The sequence below is a fragment of the Pongo abelii genome, chromosome 9, assembly GCF_028885655.2.
Source record: "Pongo abelii isolate AG06213 chromosome 9, NHGRI_mPonAbe1-v2.0_pri, whole genome shotgun sequence".
Taxonomy (NCBI): Eukaryota; Metazoa; Chordata; class Mammalia; order Primates; family Hominidae; genus Pongo; species Pongo abelii.
In genome coordinates this window covers 71,203,973-71,225,074 of record NC_071994.2, presented here as the reverse complement: position 1 = coordinate 71,225,074, position 21,102 = coordinate 71,203,973, and the positions used below count along the sequence as shown (strand labels likewise).

Here is a 21,102-nt window from a genome sequence, read left to right as displayed (position 1 = left end):
CAAAAAAGCTCAAACTGTGAAGATTACAATAAATACCTATTTCTTCAATGCCCAAACACTGACAGACATCCACAAACATCAAGAGCATCCATGAAAACATGACATCACCAAGCAAACTAAATAAGTCCCCAGGGACCAAACCAGGAGAGACAGAGATATGTGACCTTTCAGACAGAGAATTCAAAATAGCTGTTTTGAGGAAACTCAAAGAAGTTCAAGATAACACAAAGGATGAATTCAGAATCCTATCAGATAAATTTATCAAAGAAATTGAAAATAGTTTAAAAGAATCACTCAGAAATTCTGGAGTTAAAAAATGCAACTGACATACTGAAGGATGCATTAGTTTCTTAAGAGCAGAACTGAACAGGCAGAAGAAAGAACTAGTGAGCTTGAAGACAGACTATTTGAAAAAACACAGAGGAGATAAAGAAAAAATAATAGAAAAGAAGGAAGCACATCTACAACATCTAGATAATAGCCTCAAAATCGCAAATCTGAGTCACTGGCCTTAAAGAGGAGGTAGACAAACAGATAGGATTAGAGTTTATGCAATGAGATAATTAAGAGAACGTCTCAGACATAGAGAAAGATATCATTATTCAAGTATAAGAAGGTTACAGAACACCCAGCAGATTTAACCCAAAGAAGACTACCTCAGGACATTTAATAATCAAACTCCCAAAGGTCAAGGATAAAGAAAGGATTCTAAAGCAGCAAGATAAAAGAAAAAAAATAGCATACAATGGTGCTCCAACATGTCTGGCAGCAGACTTTTCAGTAGAAACCTTACAGGAGAGTGGCATTGTTACAGGACAGGGGTCTTTATCCAAACCCCAAGAGAGGGTTCTTGGATCTCACGCAAGAAAGAATTCAGGGTGAGTCTGCAGTGCAAAGTGAAAGCAAGTTTATTAAGAAAATAAAGGAATAAAACAATGGCTACTCCATAGACAGAGCAGCCCCAAGGGCTGCTGGTTACCCATGTTTATGGTTATTTCTTGATGATTTATTTTAAAAGGGGTGGATTATTCATGCCTCCCATTTTTAGACCATATAGGGTAACTTGTAGACTGTCATGGCACTGGTGGGAGTGTAGCAGTGAGAACAACCAGAGGTCACTCTTGTCGCCATTTTGGTTTTGGCAGGTTTGGCTGGCTCCTTTACTGCAACTTGTTTTATCAGCAAGGTCTTTATGACCTGTATCTTTTCTCAACCTCCTATTTCATCCTGTGACTTAGAATGCCTTAACTGTCTGGGAATGCAGTCCAGTAGGTTTCAGCCTCATTCTACCCAGCTCCTACTCAAAATGGAGTTGTTCTGGTTCACGTGCCTCTGACATTTCCCCCTTCCTTTTTATAAGAGGACCCTTAATCCTAGGGGTTGCAGAGTGATGAAGGTCCATCTTCTGTAACTTCTTCAGGGTGAATAAGGGCAATGACATTCCTGCATAACTATGAGGGTCTCTTGTGTTCAGGGTAGAGAGGAGCTCACTCAGAAAGCATCAGTATGGCAAGGGCCATTCATGACTCTTGAGTTTCGGCAAGAGGTGACACCTGGAAGATTAAGTGTTTAGTTTAAGAAAACATTCAGTAAGCTTGTCTGCGTTCCTACACAAAGAGTACAACAGCAATATATTCCACAAGAGTAAAGCAAAATAAGTAAAGTTATTTCAAGTAAACTAAATTAGAAGGCTTTTCATGAACTGGGCAACTGTTGGAACTAAGCTGATATGGGGTTGTTAGCTGATTGTAATGTGCCCAGAATTAGAATACTGATCCAGATTTTTACATTACCCATCCCTCTTGTTTACTCTAAGCAGCAGTCAGAGATCACTGGTTGTTTCACAGGAATAAGCAGGGTTACCCTAAATTGCAGAAACAAACTTAAAAACAACTAATGAGACTAGAATTTCATAAAAAGTGTACCATAGTTCTTGAAACATAATATTTCTCTCTCTGGTTTCCAATTTTTACTAAATACAAATCATGTTAAGACCAATTTGTTTTATTATACTTGGCCTGATTATTTTTATAAAGTACAGCAAGAATAATTATTTTTCACAAAAGCCCTTTTTAAATTGGCTTTCATGAAACTCTGTTCCATAGAAGGAATCTCAGATAAGACTTTTTTAAAGCCGAGCCCTAGCATGGGTTTTTACCCCCAAAAACCTATGAGTTGGGTAAATTCCTCTCATTTTGAGGTCCCAAGATAACTTGGGACTCCTGGACCTGTGAGAAAGTGACCTTCTTTACTTACCATAGGTCAGAAACCCTGTACAGGGACTATGTAGGCAAGGTATGAGGCCGGTTCCCCAAAGGGCTTTTATTGGTAATACAAGTCAAGTTTGATTCCTTAAAGGAAAGCACACCATTCCAGTCAAAGTGTTGGTAAAATAACCAATTTCTCCAACTGTATCCTGTTATGAAAGAAAACAAATTCTTACTGCATTTATGCAAATAACTATATTGCCATAAATTAAGAATACTCACAAATTGTTTCTGAATTTTGGAGAAATCAGGTAGAGAGAAACAAACACGCTCCAAATTTTGTTTAGAGAAGTATACTTTACTCAATTGCTAAAAGCTGTAAATAGCTCAAAAGAAATGTTTTCTTTACTCTGAAAAACAAAACAAAGGATCAGCAGCGTTTTAAGCAAAGTTAAAAAGATTAGACTTCTTCAGTTTAGTCCATGTAGTTATCTTCTGTTTGATAGTTATATACATTTTAGCTGTCTATGAGAATTCTGAAAGTTTTTTCCTCTATTCTGACATCACCATCTCCAAAGTTATCAGAAAACCTGAATTTAAGAACACCCGTTAGAGTTCTATAATTGATTATAAACCGCCTTCTAAAGATGATTAAGACAAGGAAACAATTGTTTTTGGATGACAAAACATCTTAAACAGCCATAATTAAAAACACAATTGACAAAGAAATTTGATTACCTCTGTGGCATACAATAATTCAACACAATTATAAGTATTACTGATAATGTAAACTCAGTGATATCAGAATTATAAGAGTTTTCTATAATTTTGGATCACATATGCCAATTACACATTTATACAAATACAGCCCAAAGAAAACCAAACACCATTTTTACAAATTTTTGTTAAAGAGCAGATCATAAGCAGGTTTTTACTCTAAGAAAAATGTGTTGTGCTTTTATTCCAATGTTCAGTTTACAGAAAAATTGAATATACCTTTAACTTTAGCCAATATGTTCACGCAGAATCTCTTTTATAATTAATTTTTCACAAACCTTTCACAACTTCCTTAAACCTTCAGCTTTATCCTAACTTAAAACAATCCTTTAACTCTTTAATCTAGGCAAGAAAAATCCATATTCCCATGCCTTCTTATAATCTTTTTTTTTTTTTTTACCAAAAACACATTTCGCTTTTCCTGCACACCTTGCATGTAAAATTGTTTCTTCAGTAGTCTCAATTACATGTTACAATGTTAACTCTTACCAACTCTTATTTTTGGTAAAAACCTTGGTAAGTTCAAGATTTTAATGATGTACTAGGTGTGGAGCCTAGCTTAGGACACACCAGGCAGAAGTGCAGATAAGAGCTGACCCTCCAGCATAGCTAGGGGACATGGCTAACTCCACATGTGCCCAGGCTTTACCTTACTTAAGCAGGCAAGTTGTACAGTAATAGTCATAGTGGCATTTTACAAAGCATTTAGGAGGGCTAACAACATTTGAATTGTGCAACATTTCTTGCATAAATTCCCTTTTACAAATCCTTTCACGACTTACAAAAACCATCTGAGACATTCTCGGACTTTCTGACTTGCCCTAAACATCCCTCCTTTTAAACAACCAGTCATTTTACTTTAGAACAAGAATTTACCATACAGTATCCTTTCTTATATAAAATCTCTTTCTTTATAATCTTCTTTGTATAGCTAAGGGGCATGGCTAATTCCACATGTCCTCAGGCCTTATCTAGAATCTAACAGCTTTAAGGTAGGCAAATTTAACAATTTTTAAAAGTTAAAGGAGTGAACAATTTTTAAAGGTTAAAGGAGTTTATGATCTTAAAGCATTTAGCAAACTTAATATCTAACCTACATAATTAAAACTTTATTGCAGCACTATTCACAATAGCAAAGACTTGGAACCAACCCAAATGTCCAACAATGATAGACTGGATTAAGAAAATGTGGCACATATACACCATGGAATACTATGCAGCCATAAAAAATGATGAGTTCATGTCCTTTGTAGGGATGTGGATGAAACTGGAAATCATCATTCTCAGTAAACTATCGCAAGGACAAAAAAACCAAACACCACATGTTCTCACTCATAGATGGGAATTGAACAATGAGAACACATGGACACAGGAAGGGGAACATCACACTCTGGGGACAATTGTGGGGTGGGGGGAGGGGGGAGGGATAGCGTTAGGAGATATACCTAATGCTAAATGGCGAGTTAATGGGTGCAGCACACCAGCATGGCACATGTATACATATGTAACTAACCTGCACATTGTGCACATGTACCCTAAAACTTAAAGTATAATAATAATTTTAAAAAAAGAAAAAAAAAACTAAATGTTTTTATTTTATCAATCATTATTAAAGCTGTTTTTATTTTCCAAAGATTACTAAAGTTACATGAACTAAAAGGTATTAGTTTTTATTTTGCTTTCAAAATATTTAAGTGCTTATTTTTGTTTCAGCCAGTTAATTGGAGCTCTTTTATATAAACATTACACACAACACATATATAGCTACACAGAAAGACAAAAGGAGATTACTACAGTAGGTGTAAGATTTTTCATTTGCCAGTTTTTAAGTTTCTTTTTTTTCTTTTTGAGATGGAGTCTCACTTACCTTGTCTCCCAGGCCGGAATGCAATAGCGTGATCTCAGCTCACTGCAACCTCCGTCTTCAAAATTAAAGTGATTCTCCTGCCTCAGCCTCCTAAGTAGCTGGGATTACAGGTGTGTGCCACCACACCTGGCTATTTTTTGTATTTTTAGTAAAGACGGGGTTTCACCATGTTGGCCAGGCTGGTATGGAATGCCTGACCCCAGGTGATCCACCCACCTTGGCCTCCCAAAATGCTGGGATTACAGGCAAGAGCCACAGCGCCCAGCCAGTTTTGAAGTTTATTAATTGAATTACTGGCTTTAGGGTTGAGCCCTTAGAAGAGCCGGGCCAGGAAAGGGGTCTCTGGTGCCTCCTGTTTTTCCCAAGTAGTCCAGGCTGTTAGAGCTTGAATATCTGCTTTTAATTAAACTGATTTTAACCATAGCAGTTTTTAATAAAGTCCTTTTAGAATTTCTTATGCCAAACGGCCCATATTTCTGGCTTTTGAACTTTACCAAAGGTAACCTCCCAGGTGCTTAGAGAAAGGGAAATTTAAGACAGTCTGTGGAGAAGAAGAGAATAGACAAGGTCACACAGATAATAAACCAGAAATAACTTACTTCCTATATGGGGAATCCAACCCAGACCACCACTGTGAAAGTGTAAAACCTTAGCTACTGAGCTACACAGCACAGGGCAGTCTCCATTCCTTTTCCCAGAAGGAGTCTAGAGTAGTTCATTTTGAGATTGCAAAGTCTTTTAACTAATATATTTTTTAGAGCTAACTATGACATGAACTCTAAAATTCCTGTTCCCTGGAAGGTGGAGACCAAGAGAAAGTATGCCACATAGTTAACAGGTCAAGCTCCTAAGGACATTAAACAAGGTGGAGACTTCATCCCATTTTTTTGTTTGTTTTTGCTGGGTCATCTTGAAAAGTGGGTTTACAGGTGTTCTAAGCCCATGCTTTATGCTAAAGTACCCCTCAACACAGAAAAATGGATTCATTGCACAAAATATACCAGCTTAAGACTAGCCTTAGAATTCTTTTTCATATTAATAAAAACTTTACAGAGGAGATAAACGTTGATTTTTTTTCCATTCATTCAAGTGTTTGCACAGAGAGAAAGAAGCCAGAAATCTGACTGGTAAGAAATTCTAACCCTTTTGCCAGCATGCCAGGCTTCTGGCTTCCCTGTCCCTGAGTGGCCCTAGTGATCTGGCTTGCAGCCCCATTGCCCTGGGGGCCAAGCCACATCATAAAGGAAAATTATTTTTTTTGTTGTTCTAGCCAGAGCAAAATACATGTGATAAAACATAAACATTAGCCACTCTGCTTAGCACCCAATAGACTGAGCAAGGCTTAAATTTTCCCCCAAATGGGCTCTGTCATCGTTAACCCAACCTCTGACTTGGAGTTTCCAAACGTGGTCTCTGGGCAAGATGGTTGCCCTGAGTAACGGAAAAGATAGGAAAGGAAAAGTAGAGATGGAAAGTATTGCCTGTGGCAGGGTGGGGACAGTAAAGAGCTTAGGGAGGCCAGAGAAAAGACCCACTCATTGCAGCAACAGTGAAAAGTTCAGGCAGCCGCTTGTCAGTAGCAAAGGGATCTTTTCCAGCAGTGCCATCAGCTCTCAAGTTTCCCCTCTTAGGGAGGAAAAAGCTCCTTATGTCCCATGATCCTGTACATGCCCAGCCCTGTAACCCACAGCCATCAGCAATGAGTGCAAGGCAGATTAGCCCAAAGAGAATAGAAGTTAACATTCCATAGTGCCAAACCTGTTTTTAGCCGAGAGGGACTTTACCGAGAGGGGCCTCTAATGCCCTAAATCTTAGATGGGACTCTAACCCTCTTAAGTTGGGCCTCTAATCCAAGGTCGGTCAAGCATCCTTGCCTTTTTTTAAGAGGGGCCTCTAACCTACCCTGTCTTAGGAGAGACTCTAACTCCCCTAGGTAGGGCCTCTGACACAAATCCATTCTTCACCCGGGTACTCCACAACTTGACCAAACTCATCCAATCAGTGCTGCAGTCTTTTTCCTTTGGTTCAGTGGGCGGAGGGGGGTGTCTCCTCAGTATTGTCCCTTTTGTGGTTTGTGAGAAAGACGTTACTGGACCCCACTACTTACCCAAAGGTAGCCTTTGGGTCAGGGGTTTCCACAATATAGTCGCTTCTGTGGTCTACAGAAAGATGTTACGGGACTCCAACCTTTACCCAAAGGTAGCCGTTGGGTCAGGATTTCTGCATTATAGTCCCTTTGTAGTCACCAGAAATATATTACAGGATGGGGTCCCAATATAGACCCCAAGAGAGGGTTCTTGGATCTCACACAAGAAAGAATTCAGGGTGAGTCTGCAATGCAAAGTGAAAGCAAGTTTATTAAGAAAGTAAAGAAATAAAAGAATGGTTACTCCATAAACAGAGCAGCCCCGAGGGCTGCTGGTTGCCCATTTGTATGGTTATTTCTTGATGATATGCTAAAAAAAAAAAAAAGGCAGGGGTAGATTATTCATCCCTCCCCTTTTTAGACCATATAGGGTAACTTCCTGACATTGCCATGGCATTTGTAAACTGTCATGGTGCTGGTGGGAGTGTAGTAGTGAGAACAACCGAGGTCACTCTTGTCACCATTTTGGTTTTGGTGGGTTTTGGCTGGCTCCTTTACTGCAACCTGCTTTATCATCAAAGTCTTTATGACCTGTATCTTGTGCCACCTCCTATCTCATCCTGTGACTTAGAATGCCTTAACTGTCCGGGAATGCAGCCCAGTAGGTTTCAGCCTCATTTTACCCAGCTCCTATTCAAGATGGAGTTGTTCCGATTCACATGCCTTTGACAGCATGACATATTTAAGGTGCTGAAAGAAAAAAAAAAACTTTTAACCTAGAATAGTATATCTAGTGAAAATATCCGCTAAGCATTAAGTCCCTCAGGCAAACAAAAGCTGGGGGATTTCATCATCACCAGACATGTCCTACAAGAAAGGCTAAAGGGAGCTTTTAATCTGAAAGAAAACAATGTTAATGAGCAAGAAGAAGTCATCTGAAGTTATGAAACTCACTGGCAATAGTAAACAGAAAAAAACACATGACAGTATGTGAACCCCAAAAATCTGAGACAGGTATCAGTTAATTTTGAAAGTTTATTTTGCCAAGGTTGAGGACACAGCCTCAGGAGGTTCTGATGACATATGCCCAAGGTGGTCAAAGCACAATTTGGTTTTATACATTTTAGGGAGATATGAGACATCAATCAACACATGTAAGGTGAACACTGGTTCAGTCTGGAAAGGTAAGATGATTCAAACAGGGAGGGGGCTTCCAGGTCATAGATAGAAAAGAGACAAATGGTTGCATTCTTCTGAGTTTCTGATTAGCCTCTCCAAAGCAGGTAATCAGATATGCATTTATCTCAGTAAGCAGAGGGGCAACTTTGAATAGAATGGGAGGCAGGTTGGTTCTAAGCAATTCCCAGCTTGACTGTTCCCTTTAGCTTGGTGACTTTGGGGACCCAAGATATTTTTTCTTTCACAAGTATAGCACTGTAATTGTAGTGTATAATCTTCTCTTGACTTAAGTAGAAAAACTAAATTATGAAAAATAATAACTATAATAACTATAACAACTTTTTAAGACATAGTACAATAAGACAAAGAGAAACAACAAAAATTTAAAAAGTAGGTAAAGTTAAAGTGAAGAGTTTTTGTTAGTTTACTTTTTGCATGTTTGTTTATGCAATCAGTATTAAGCTGTCATCAGTTTATTTTTATTTATTCATTTGTTTATTTATTTATTTATTTTTGAGACAGAGTCTTGCTCTGTCGCTCGGGCTGGAGTGTAATGGTGCGATCTTGGCTCACTGCAACCTCCACTTCCTGGATTCAAGCAATTCTCCTGCCTCAGCCTCCCGAATAGCTGGAATTACAAGTGCACACCACCATGCCTGGCTAATTTTTGTATTTTTTAGTAGAGATGGGGTTTCACCACGTTGGCCAGGCTGGTCTCAAATTCCTGACCTCAGGTGATCTGCCCACCTCAGCCTCCCAAACAGCTGGGATTACAGGCATAAGCCACCACCCCCCGCCTTGTCATCAGTTTAAAATAATGGGTTAGAAGATAGTATTTACAAGCTTCATGGTAACTTAAAATCAAAAAACATACAATAAATACACAAAAAATAAAAAGCAATAAATTAAAGCATACCACTACAGAAAATCATCTTCACTAAAAGGAAGACAGGAAAGAAAGAAGGATGAGAAGACCACAAAACAACCAGAAAAAAAATAACAAAATTGCAGGAGTAAGTTCTTACTTATCAATAATAATATTGAATGTAAATTGACTAAACTCTCCAATAAGAAGACACAAAATGGCTGAATGGATTCAAAAAAGAATCAACAATGATCTGTTGCCTGCAAGAAACACACTTCACCTATAGACACAGAGACTGAAAATAATGGGATGGGAAAGGATTTATATCAGACAAAACAGATTTCAAGGCTAAAACTATGAGACAAAGAAGATCATTATATAATGATAAAAAGGTCAGTTCAGAAAGTGAATATAACAATTTAAAATATGCATCTTACACTGGAGCACCCAGATATATAAAGTAAACATTAGTAGAGCTAACGAGAGAGATAGTCCCAATACAATAATAGCTAGAGACTTCAACACCCCACTTTCAACATTATCCAGACAGAAAATCAACAAAGAAATATTGGACCTAATCTGCACTATAGTCCAAATATGACCTAATACATATTTACAGAACATTTAATCTAATGGCTGTAGAATACACATTCTTCTCCTCAGCACATAGACCATTCTCAAGGATAGTCCAAAAGTTAGATCATGGAACAAGTATTAAAACATTAAACAAATGAAACAAGCATCTCCTCTGACAAAAATGGAATAAAACTAGAAATCATTAACACAAGGAATTTTGGAAAATATAAAGGCACAAAGATATTAAACAATATATTCTTGAACAACCAGTGGATCAATGAAGAGATTAAGAAGGAAAATAAAAATTTTCTTGAAACAAATGATAGTGGAAATACAACTTACCAAAACCTATGGCATACGGCAAAAGCAGTACTAACAGAGAAGTTTATAGCTAAAAGTGCCTACATCAAAAAAGAAGAAAGACTTCAAATAAACAACTTAATGATGCATCTTAAAGAACTAGAAAAGCAAGAGCAAGCCAAACCCCAAATTAGCAGAAGAAAAGAAATAATAAAGATCAGAGCAGAATTATATGAATTTGAAATGAAGAAAATACAAAAGATCAATGAAACAAAAAGTTTGTTTTTTGAAAACATAAACAAAATTGACAAACCTTTAGCCAGACTAAATAAGATAAAAGAGAGAAGGTCCAAATAAATAAAATCAGACATGAAAAAGGACACATTATAAAAACTGATACTGCAGAAATTCAAAGGATCATTAGTGGCTACTATAAGTAACTACATGCCAATAAATTAGAAAATCTAGAAGAAATGAATAAATTCCTAAACATATACAACCTGCCAAGATTGAACCATTAAGCGATTCAAAACATGAACAGGCCAATAACAAGTAACAAAATTGAAGCCATAGTAAAAAGTCTTCCAGAATTTAAAAAAAAAAAAAAAAAAAAAAAAAATCTTGGGACCTGATGGCTTCACTGTTGAATTCTAGCAAACATTTAAAGAAAAAACAATACCAATCCTACTCAAATTATTCTGAAAAATAGAGGAAGAGGGAATACTTCCAAACTCATTCTATGAAGCCAGTATTACCCTTGTACCAAAACCAAAGACATATCAAAAAGAAAACTATAGGTCAATATCACTGATGAATACTGATGCAAAAATCCTCAACAAAATACTAGCACACTGAATTGAACAGCACATTGAAAAGATTATTCATCAAGACCAAGTGGGATTTATCCCAGGGATGCCAGGATGGTTCAACATATGAAAATTTATCAGTGTGATACATTATATCAACAGAATGAAGGACAAAAGCAACATAATCATTTCAATTGATGCTAAAAAAAAGTATTTGATAAAATTCAACATCTCTTCATGATAAAAACCCTCAAAAAACTGGGGATAAAAGGAACATAGCTCATGCCGTATACAATGGACTCACAGCTAATATTATACTGAATGGGGAAAAACTAAAAGCCTTTCTTCTAAGATCTGTAACATGACAAGAATACCCACTTTCTCTAGTGTTATTCAACGTAATACTGGGAATCCTAGCAAGAGTAATCAGATAAGAGAAAAAAATAAAGTGCATCTACATGGGAAAAAAAAGAAGTCAAATTATCCTTGTTTGCAGATATATGATATGATTTTATATTTGGAAAAACCTAAAGATTCCACAGAAAAATTATTCAAACTGACAATTCAGTAAAGGTGCAGGATACAATATTCACATACAATAATCAGTAGCATTTCTATATGCCTCCAGTAAACAATCTCAAGGAAAAATCAGGAAAGCAATGTCATTTATAATAGCTACAGATAAAATACAATACCTAGGAATTAACCAAAGAATTAGAGGAGCTCTACAATGAAAACTATAAAACATTGATGAAAGAAATTGAAGAGGGCACGCCAAAAAATGGAAGGATATTCCATGTTCATGGATTGGAAGAATCACTATTGTTAAATTGTTCATACTACCCAAAACAATCTACTGATTCAATGCAATCTCTATCAAAATACCAATGACATTCTTCACAGAAATAGAAAAAAAAATTTCTATGGAACCACAAAAGATCCAGAATAGCCAAAGCTGTACTGAGCAAAGAGAACAAAACTGGAGGAATCATATTACCTGACTTTACATTATACTACAGAGCTATAGTAACCAAAATGGCATGGCACTGGCATAAAAACAGATACTTGGATAAATGGAACAGAAGAAAGAACCCAGAAACAAATCCATACATCTACAGTGAACTCACGTTCAACAAAGGTGCCAAAAGCATACACTGGGAAAAGGACATTCTCTTCAATAGAAAATAGTGCTGAGAAAACTGGATATCCATATATAGAAGAATGAAACTAGACCCCTATCTCTTGCCATAAACAAAATTCAAATCAAAATGGATTAAAGACTTAAATCTAAGACCTCAAACTATAAAACTACTAAAAGCAAACAATGGGAAAACTTTCCAGGATATGACAGTAGGCAAAGATTTCTTGAGTTTTATTCCAAAAGCCCAAGCAACCAAAGCAAAAATGGACGAATGAGATCACATCAAGTTAAAAAGCTTCTGCACAGCAAAGGAAACAACAAAGTGAAGAGACAACCCAAAGAATAAGAGAAAATATTTGCAAACTATGTATCTGATGAGGGATTAGTAACTAAAACATATAAGAAGCTCAAACAACTCCATTAAAAAATCTAATAATATGACCAAAAAATGGGCAAAATATCTGAATAGACATTTCTCAAAAGAAAACATACCAATGGCAAACAAGTATATGAAAAGGTGCTCAACATTATTGATCATCAGAGAAATGCAAATCAAAACTACAATGAGATAACATTTCACCCCAGTTAAAATGGCTTTTATCCAAGACAGGCAATATCAAATGCTGGAGACAATGTGGAGAAGAGAGAACCCTCATACACTGTTGGCAGGGACGTAAATTAGTACAACCACTATGGAGAACAGTTTGGAGATTCCTCAAAAAACTGAAAATAGAGCTACTGTATAATCCAGCAATCCCACTCCTATATATACCCAAAAGAAAGAAAATCAGTATATCGAAGAGATATCTGCACTCCCATATCTGCAGCCCTATTCACAATAGCCAAGATTTGGAAGCAACCTAAGTGTCCATCAACAGATGAATGGGTAAAGGAAATGTGGTACATATACACAATGGAGTACTAGTAAGCCATAAAAAAATGAGATCCTGTCATTTGCAATGGCATGGATGAAACTGGAGTTCATTATGTTAAGTGAAATAAGCCCACCACAGAAGGACAAACTTAGCATGTTCTCATGTGGGAGCTAAAAATTAAAACAATTGAACTCATGGAGATAGAGAGAAGGATGGTTACCAGAGGCTGGGAAGGATAGTGGGGATAGTTAACAGGTACAAAAAAAAATAGAATGAATGAATAAGACCTAGTATCTGCTTGCAAAACAGGGTGACTATAGTCAGTAATAATTTAATTGCACATTTTAAAATAACTAAAAGTATAATTGGGCCAGTCTCGGTGGCTCACGCCTGTAATCCTAGCACTTTGGGAGGCCGAGGCGGGTGGATTGCCTGAGCTCAGGAGTTCAAGACCGCCCTGGGCAACATGATGAAACCCATCTCTATTAAAAATACAAAAACTTAGCCAGACATGGTGGCGGGTGCCTGTAGTCCCAGCTACCTGGGAGGCTGAGGCATAAGAATTGCTTAACCTGGGAGGTAAAGGTTGCAGTGAGCCGAGATCGCACCACTGCACTCCAGCCTCAGTGACAGAGCAAGACTCTGTCTCAAAAAGTAAATAAATAAAAGAGTATAATTGGATTGTTTGTCAAAATATAAATGCTTAAGGTGATTTAAATTTTTTTAAATAAAATAAACATTAGCTGTTATTGTAATATTGTTATCATTAATATTATCATGTTAATATTTTGTGTTATTATATAGTATGTTTTGTGATAGAGATGGAAAATAAGTTAGGACAAGATTATTAAATTAATGCTTAGCTTAGAACTTACTATGTAGTCCTGTGATTTCCAAACTATGTCTAATGGAACACTAGTTTATTTTACAGATGTAAATTTATATGCTTATCAAAATTATGCCAAAATTATGTGGACATCGATATAGATATCTATGGTCACAGAAGTGTGGGAAACACTGCTAACTCTAACTTTCTCTTGGACAGCCATGTGCATGACTCACAGAATATCAGCATTTTCCACAATTATTTGACCATGGAACTTTTTAATAAAACATTTATTTATATCTGATATCTACTGCTACAGAATATTCTGTGGAAAACTCTCTGTAATTAATGAAAAACCCTCCAAAGTATTTGACAGAAAGTGCCTTGATAAGCTCTGTCTCTTAGAAAATTTAATGTAGAGTCATTTCATAGTTTAAGCTAATGTGTAAAAGATTGAAAGCATTGATCTCAGCTAAGAAAGTAATGCAACATCTGAAGTGAAAGATGAGAAAAGTCATAAGTAATTAGTATAGGCAGTGTTGAAAAGACTAACAATACTAATAAGTACTAACAAAATATTTCTCAGAAACTATGAGCTAAAGATTATGTTAAGTATAGTCATAAGGTTTATTTCATTTAATCTTCTAAATAACCCTGTGAAGGTAACCTATAAGGTACCCATTTTATAGATTTAAAAATTGAGGACTAAAAATGTTAAACAAACTGTGCAAGTTCGCATAGCTAGAAAATGATGGTGACAAGACGAGTCCTGATATGAGTCCAAATACCATATACTTATTTAGTGGTACAATCAATATAAATATCAACCAATAACTTTTTGAGTATCTGCCCTAAGAGGAGGAAGTTGAAAAAGACTATAGGGTTTCCAGCTCAGTGAAGTTGATGGGATCATCATAATCTAGTTCCCAAGAAACGAAATGTAGGAAGAAAAGTGGAGTGGGAATTCTACATCCCAGGAAGAATAACCAGTTAATAGGTGGATTTATGTGTCTAACACTCAAAGAGTTTTAGACTAGAGACAGGGATATGGGACTCATTAGTGTTGGTGGTGGCTAAAGAAATGAGTGTACATGACCTTTTCTGGAAAAGCATGAAAGAATGAGGGTCGAGACTGTGAATCCCAAGAGAGTACTCCAATTTTGCCAACCTGGCCATGAACAATGTACTATAATTCCTAATTCTGGGTCTGGTCAAAAACTAGATATAAGAGAGAATCAAGAGTACCCTGTTTCCTCCTACTTTGTCTTTTCACTGGTCCCTGAGTTACAGCAGAGAGAAGTACTGCAAATCACCAGTTGATTTGGCTCAATTATGCCAAACTGCCTTCATGAGGAGCTGATTTACTAATCACTGGTTTTGTGAAATAATTTAGCTGGTCATTTCAGTGTACCATAGAGATGCCTGTTCTGACCTCAAGGAGATAATTGCGCTCCCATTCATTTTTCAAAAATGTAGTATGTGTCAGGCATTTTGTAATGCATTGGGGATACAAATATGAATAATATACACTCTTCTGATTTCAAGGAGTTTGCAGTCAATTGAGGGTACAAATAAATGAACAACTCATTACATTACAATTTATTATGCACATTTGGAGATTTGTACAAGATACACTAGACATGCAAAGATAGGACCCTTGGCTTGCCTGGAGAAATTAGAAAAGACTAAACTTTTCTTGAACTAAAATTTGAAGGAAAGGGAGTTTTTCCAGATGACCAAAAGTCATGCATGGCTGTTCCTCAAATTCACCTGCCATTGTGGTAGTGGGTGGCAGGCCACTTGATTCTGTACAAAGAATCAATGCACATTTGGGATTTTTTTAAAAAATTAAAACCCCTTAAAACGGTAAATATAAAATTATTTTTATCCACTTCTTTATAACCTCATTTCATGTGGTGTTCAGATCCCTGCGCTTCTGGCGTCTATCTAGTCTACTGAGGGTACCAAAGCCTCGTATCAGAGGCATGTACACTTAGTTATTATTTCTGGGTTGTAGGGAGGCATATGTAAAGAGGTTAGAGAAAACAAACAAGAGAAGGAGGAAGAATTATGAGAAAAGAAAGAAAAGTGGGGGGCGGAAGATGAAATAGAAAGAAGAGGAAGAAAAGCCTTCTCAGTCCAGGAAATCTCTGTATTTCACATCTAGCTTCCTTGAAGGAGCTGAACATGAAGATTCATGAGGATCCATCAGCCCAGAGGGGAGGTACAGCACCAAGTCTTGATGTCAAAGAACAGGTGGGCTACACCCTCACGTATCTGCTTAGTCTTCACACCATAGACAATGGGGTTCAGCATTGGTGGCACTGAAACATAAAGATTGGCCAGCAAGATATGGACATGTTGAGGAATATTACGCCCAAAACGGTGGGTCAATAAGGTAAAGAAGGATGGAACATAAAACATAAGGATGACACACAGGTGGGAGCCACAAGTGCTGAGGGCCTTGTGCCGAGCATCCTGGGAGGACAAACGAAACACTGCTCGGAGGATCAGTGAGTAAGACACAGCGATGAGGATCACATCCAAGATGACCATGACAATGGGCACTGAGAAGCCATACCAAATGTTAACAGTGATGTCAGCACAGGCTAAATGAGCCACTCCAATATGCTCACAGTAGGAATGAGGAACAATGTTGGTTCGGCAGAAGGGCAGCCGCTTCAGCAAGAATATGACTGGGAAGATGATGCAGAAGCTTCGGGTGATGATGGCCAGAGCAATCCTTCCCACAACAGGCCATGTTAGCACTGTTGTATATCTCAGTGGGGCACAAATGGCCACAAAGCGATCAAAGGCCATGGCTAACAGGATAGCTGACTCCCCCACAAACATCATATGGACAAAGAAGACTTGGGTGACACAGGCATCAAAAGCAATGTTATGTGCTTGAAGCCAAAAGATGGCTAGGGCCTTGGGCACAGTGGTGGTAGACAGCAGGATGTCCGTGACGGCAAGCATGGAGAGGAAGAAATACATGGGCTCATGAAGGTTACGTTCCATGACAATAACCACTATCAGGATGCTGTTTCCCAGGACTGCAGTGATGTAAATGAGGCAAAGAGGTATTGACAGCCAAATGTGATAAGTCTCCAACCCAGGGATGCCAAGTAGGACAAAAACTGCAGGATGGAAGATGGTAATGTTGGTGTGACTCATGATGCACTTTATGGTCCTCTCTATAATGACTTAGAAGCTGATGAGTCTACTGAAAGTGATAGAAACAGAAAGCACTCCTGAATATGTATAAATATCATAAAAGACAGCTTGGATTTCTAAATTGCTGGACTCTCCAGCGGCAAGTACTCCCAGAGAATGTTCACTTGGTGTAGGAATGGCTTCTGGCCCATAGTGCTTCCTTTGCAGATAGAGCTTCTGTGGCAATAATGCTTCAAGTATGAACAGAAGTGGCAGCACCTGCCTGCAACCACCCTGCCCCCAGAGTTTGGCCTCACCCTCCCTTTCTGACCTCATTCTACTATTTCTACACAAGCAGCATTTTCCACCTACCTGTGTTGTACTTGTCCCTTTCCCCAAGATTTTGTTCTGCATTTACCTTTAATTTCCCTCCCCTTCTACTTCTGTTTAACAAAATTTTAACCTTAAAATAACTCCTTAAGACATACCACTTTGTAATGGTCTGTGTTCATAGCAATGTATCTCCTTCCTAAAAAACTATTAACTAAACTATATTTTAACTTGGTTATATTTAATCCTATTAAGTTTATCTGGCTATTGCCTTGAACATTTCACAGGACTCTTGCACTTCTGGCCCCTTGTGCAAGGGAGTAGAGTATCAAGTGGGAATCCAGAGGAAGCCTAGAGGGGTACATTTCTCCACTCTGATCCAGATTCATATCTTCCCTAATGCAGTGAGCAATGGGGCAGCCAATGAAACTGAGACAGGCAATTTTCATCACCGGCTCCTCATGGACTTCTCATGCTACTCCTCAAATAGTTCTATACAGGAGCCTCTTGGTTATGTCTGGGCTTCCTTATCTGTAGAAGCCCCCCAGGAAAGCGATACTGAGCAAAAGAAATCAATATATTGCCCACCTGTAAACCCTGCTGACTCCACTAATACTGCCCTTCTTCCCACCCCACTGTTCCCTAACCCTCAGAAGGAACCATGTTTCCCTGCTGCCAAGAAGGATTAAGTATAGAGCCCTTCTTGGCTTTCCTGCCACTCCGGTAATATTTGTTTCATTCTGAAGTTCTGAACCATCTGTCAGCTATTAGGACTAGGGAAAGAGTGTATGATTAAGAATCTAGAAGGGAACATGAAGAAAAGGGACCACAGAGACAGAAAAGAGAGAATCAGAACTATAAAGGTACCAAATAAACACTAGATTGATCTTCTGATAATGGTATTCAGAGGGCCCCAAAGAAGAGATGCAAAGGAATAAAATCCTCAGTTTATTAGTCCATCCCTCTGCCTCTATGCAAATAAACTTGCTCAGAGTACGGTGGGCTGTGGGGAGGCAGCAATGGGACTCCAGATGGGTACAAGGAAGGGAATAGAGCCAGATCCACACAAGTAAAGGCAGCAGGCAGGCTAAAAATTTGACATCATTCAAGTCAGTATATTTTAAATATTTGGGCCAGGCACAGTGTCTCATGCCTATAATCCCAGAAGTTTGGGAGGCCAAGATGGGAGGATCGCTTGAGGCCAGGTATTCAAGACCTGCCTAGGTAACATAGCAAGACCCTGTCACTACAAAACAATTTAAAAATTAGCCAGGAATGGTGGCACGCACCTGTAGTCCCAGCTACTTGGAGGCGGAGGCAGGAGGATCTCTTGAGCCCAGGAGTTTGGGGCTGCAGTGAGTGAGCTATGATGGCACCACTGCACTCCAGCCTAGGTGATGGAGCAAGACTCTGTCTCTTTAAAATATATATATATGTATATATATAAAATACATATTATATGTACACATATATGTGTATATATATATGCGTGTGTATATATGTATGTTCAACTTCTACTTAGAAGAGAGGCTGAGCTTTGCTGGAATGAGCACAGAGAAGAAGTCATTAGTAGCATTGCTCTGGCTCTATTTTAAAGTATTGAACTCAAATTTATACAAGGAAAAGCCCCAGCAAAAAACAAATTCATTTTCCTTAGGAGGAAATTTATTGGACATTTATTTTCTCACAACTTTCCCAACCCCTCCAGTTATTAACATATTCCTTCTCAATAAAACAGTAAGACATCTGATATACATCCTCATCAAAACAAGTCTGCTCTCTGCTTATGACTCTGTGATGTTTTATCACTACAACAGTGAGATACCAAAGGCAGGGTGGAGAGAGGGGCAATGAGGCCTAGATGGCTGTTAATGAGGACCTGGAAAGGAGGTTACTGCCCATGGAAAGAAGGACTTTCATTTTATTCAGTGGCTTCTTACAGCTCCATCAAAGCCCTGCCACTTCTCTGTCAAGCACCTTTGGAGCATTCGAGCCTCATTTAGGAAAGAGTTAAAGATGAGAAGAAAGGAAACTCACAGGCAAAAAGAGGAATATCCAACGTCTCCCCAACATCTCCCAGAAGTACCTCCCAGAGCTCCCAAGAGAACATCCAGCTGAGCGAGAAAAAAAAGAGCCAGAATAGTAGAGATGGGGCAGGAGCCAAGCTAGCTGGGAAAGAATACAACAAAGAAGGTGTAGATATTAAGTTCCGGAGCCAGACTTTCTGCATTCATTTCCCAGTTCTTCCCTAACTAACTAGATCTTGGGCAAGTCACTTTACTTCTGCATGCCTCAGTTTTTTTATTTGTAAGATGTGGATAACAAAAAAACTTCATGTGGTAATTGTGGGGATTAAATAAGTTTGTACTGAGTGCTCAGAAAAGTATGTTATTATTCTTGTTTATATCATCATCATCATCATTATTATTACCTCTGTTTGGCCATCATTCTCTTGTATTTTTTCCAATAGGCAAAACACCTTAATGAATATTTAGCAACATTAAAGTCATATTCTTCATCCAAATATGACCAAAGGAAATTCCTTTCCCAGGAAGAAAGAGGAGGAAAAGGAATGAAGGAAGTGCCCAGTGAAAGGAAAATAGCCTGAGACCAGATCTCTCAGATGAACCTGGTGTCTCAAAAACCAGACCCAAGGGCTTTGGGTGGTGCACTAGGCATATCCACTACTGATGAACTTAGCTTGGGTGAGGACTACCTGGCAGTCTTCCTGCAAATGCTCTGAAAAACACCCACCTGTCTCAACACAAAGAGAAATCATCTCCATCATTTACAGAAGCCTCAGGAACATTGCAGAACAGTGGGAGTCCGCTTCAACTGTAGAACTAAGGAGATTTGGAAGTGGGAATCATAGAGAAGATTTGGTCCACACTTTAGAGGCGAAATGGAGCCACTTCTCCGCAGCTCCTGACCAGGCTTCCTAACCAGCTCTACTTTTTGGTAATAACTATTTCCTCTTTAGGGGGTTATATATAAAGGTCTTTTATGTCTTTATGCAATCTCAATTCAGAAGACTCTCCTTCCATCATAACAATGTATTCAAATGTGTTCACAAACCACATGTGATATAATTTTTAGGTAACTATACAGGAGTTGAGTTACCTTTTTGCTGAGTTGTATTATCTAGATATTTATTTATACAAGTATTAATTTCACTTTGCTATTTTCCTTGTTATGTGCATTTCAGATGTCAAGTATTTTTCACAAGTCTTAGGTTCTTCAAAATGCACAGTCTCTGTACACTAAAGCCATGTCCCTAATGGATAAAACAGCTGCAAACCTCACTACCCCACTGCCCTCTGCTTGTAAGACTGGTCTCTGTTTGCAGCACAATGTATTGCAGGCTTTGTTATAATATGTGTCATAAGAAATTTGTTTCTAATAACATATAAGGTCTCAAAATTTATAAATTATTTACCCTCCTAATATATTGGGGAAAATTCAGATTTATACCTTTAATAAGCTCACTCTTGCCCACGTGCACTTAAAGCCAGCATGTAAGAAGATGTTTTCATAATCTAAAGTCAGTGCTATCCATGATGCAGAGGCACTAAAATTCCCTTAATTCAGACAACCCTTAATAGTAACTCATGGTTTTTTAATTACTTATTTTTTAGCTGACAAATAAAAGTGGTATACATTTATGTTGTACAACATGATGTTTTGATAAATGTATATATTGTGGAATGGCTAAATCAAGCCAATTCATGCTTATCACCTCACATATTTATTTTTTGTTGTTAAAACACTTAAAATCTACTCTCTTAGCAATTTTCAAGTATATAATATATTGTTATTAACTATAGTCAGCATGGTGTTCAATAGATTTTTTAAACATATTCCTCCTAATTGTATTGTTTTTTCATTTGACCAACATCTCTCTAATCACCCCTGAACCTCAAGCCTCTGGCAACCAGCATGATTTACTTTTGTAATGAATAAACATCTTGAGAAAAATTCCCACCTATCCATTTGTTTTACTATCTATAAACATTTTGGGTATTTTGTCAAAACTTGAGTAAGCATATGGTGATGTATTATGCGTAAATATCTTCTATGTTCTTGTGATGTAGTAGCAAAAATGTGGAGAACC

The 21,102-nt window shown here is 37.8% G+C and overlaps 1 protein-coding gene and 1 long non-coding RNA gene across 2 annotated transcripts; both read right to left on the bottom strand.

Annotated features, from left to right (window-relative positions):
- Nucleotides 1–890: 890 nt before the first annotated feature.
- On the bottom strand, nt 891–5,387 carry LOC134759416 (uncharacterized). Its single transcript, XR_010135492.1, has 4 exons — nt 4,852–5,387; nt 2,490–2,617; nt 2,257–2,351; nt 891–1,553 (listed from the first exon to the last, which is right to left on the bottom strand). It is a non-coding gene; the product is annotated as an uncharacterized LOC134759416 (long non-coding RNA).
- Nucleotides 5,388–15,398: 10,011 nt separating this feature from the next.
- Nucleotides 15,399–18,274, bottom strand: LOC112135398 (olfactory receptor 52B2). The gene has a single exon (XM_024254747.3). It carries the CDS (start codon nt 16,680–16,682, stop codon nt 15,714–15,716), a length of 969 nt encoding a protein of 322 aa, XP_024110515.2. The 5' UTR covers nt 16,683–18,274; the 3' UTR covers nt 15,399–15,713.
- Nucleotides 18,275–21,102: the final 2,828 nt, after the last annotated feature.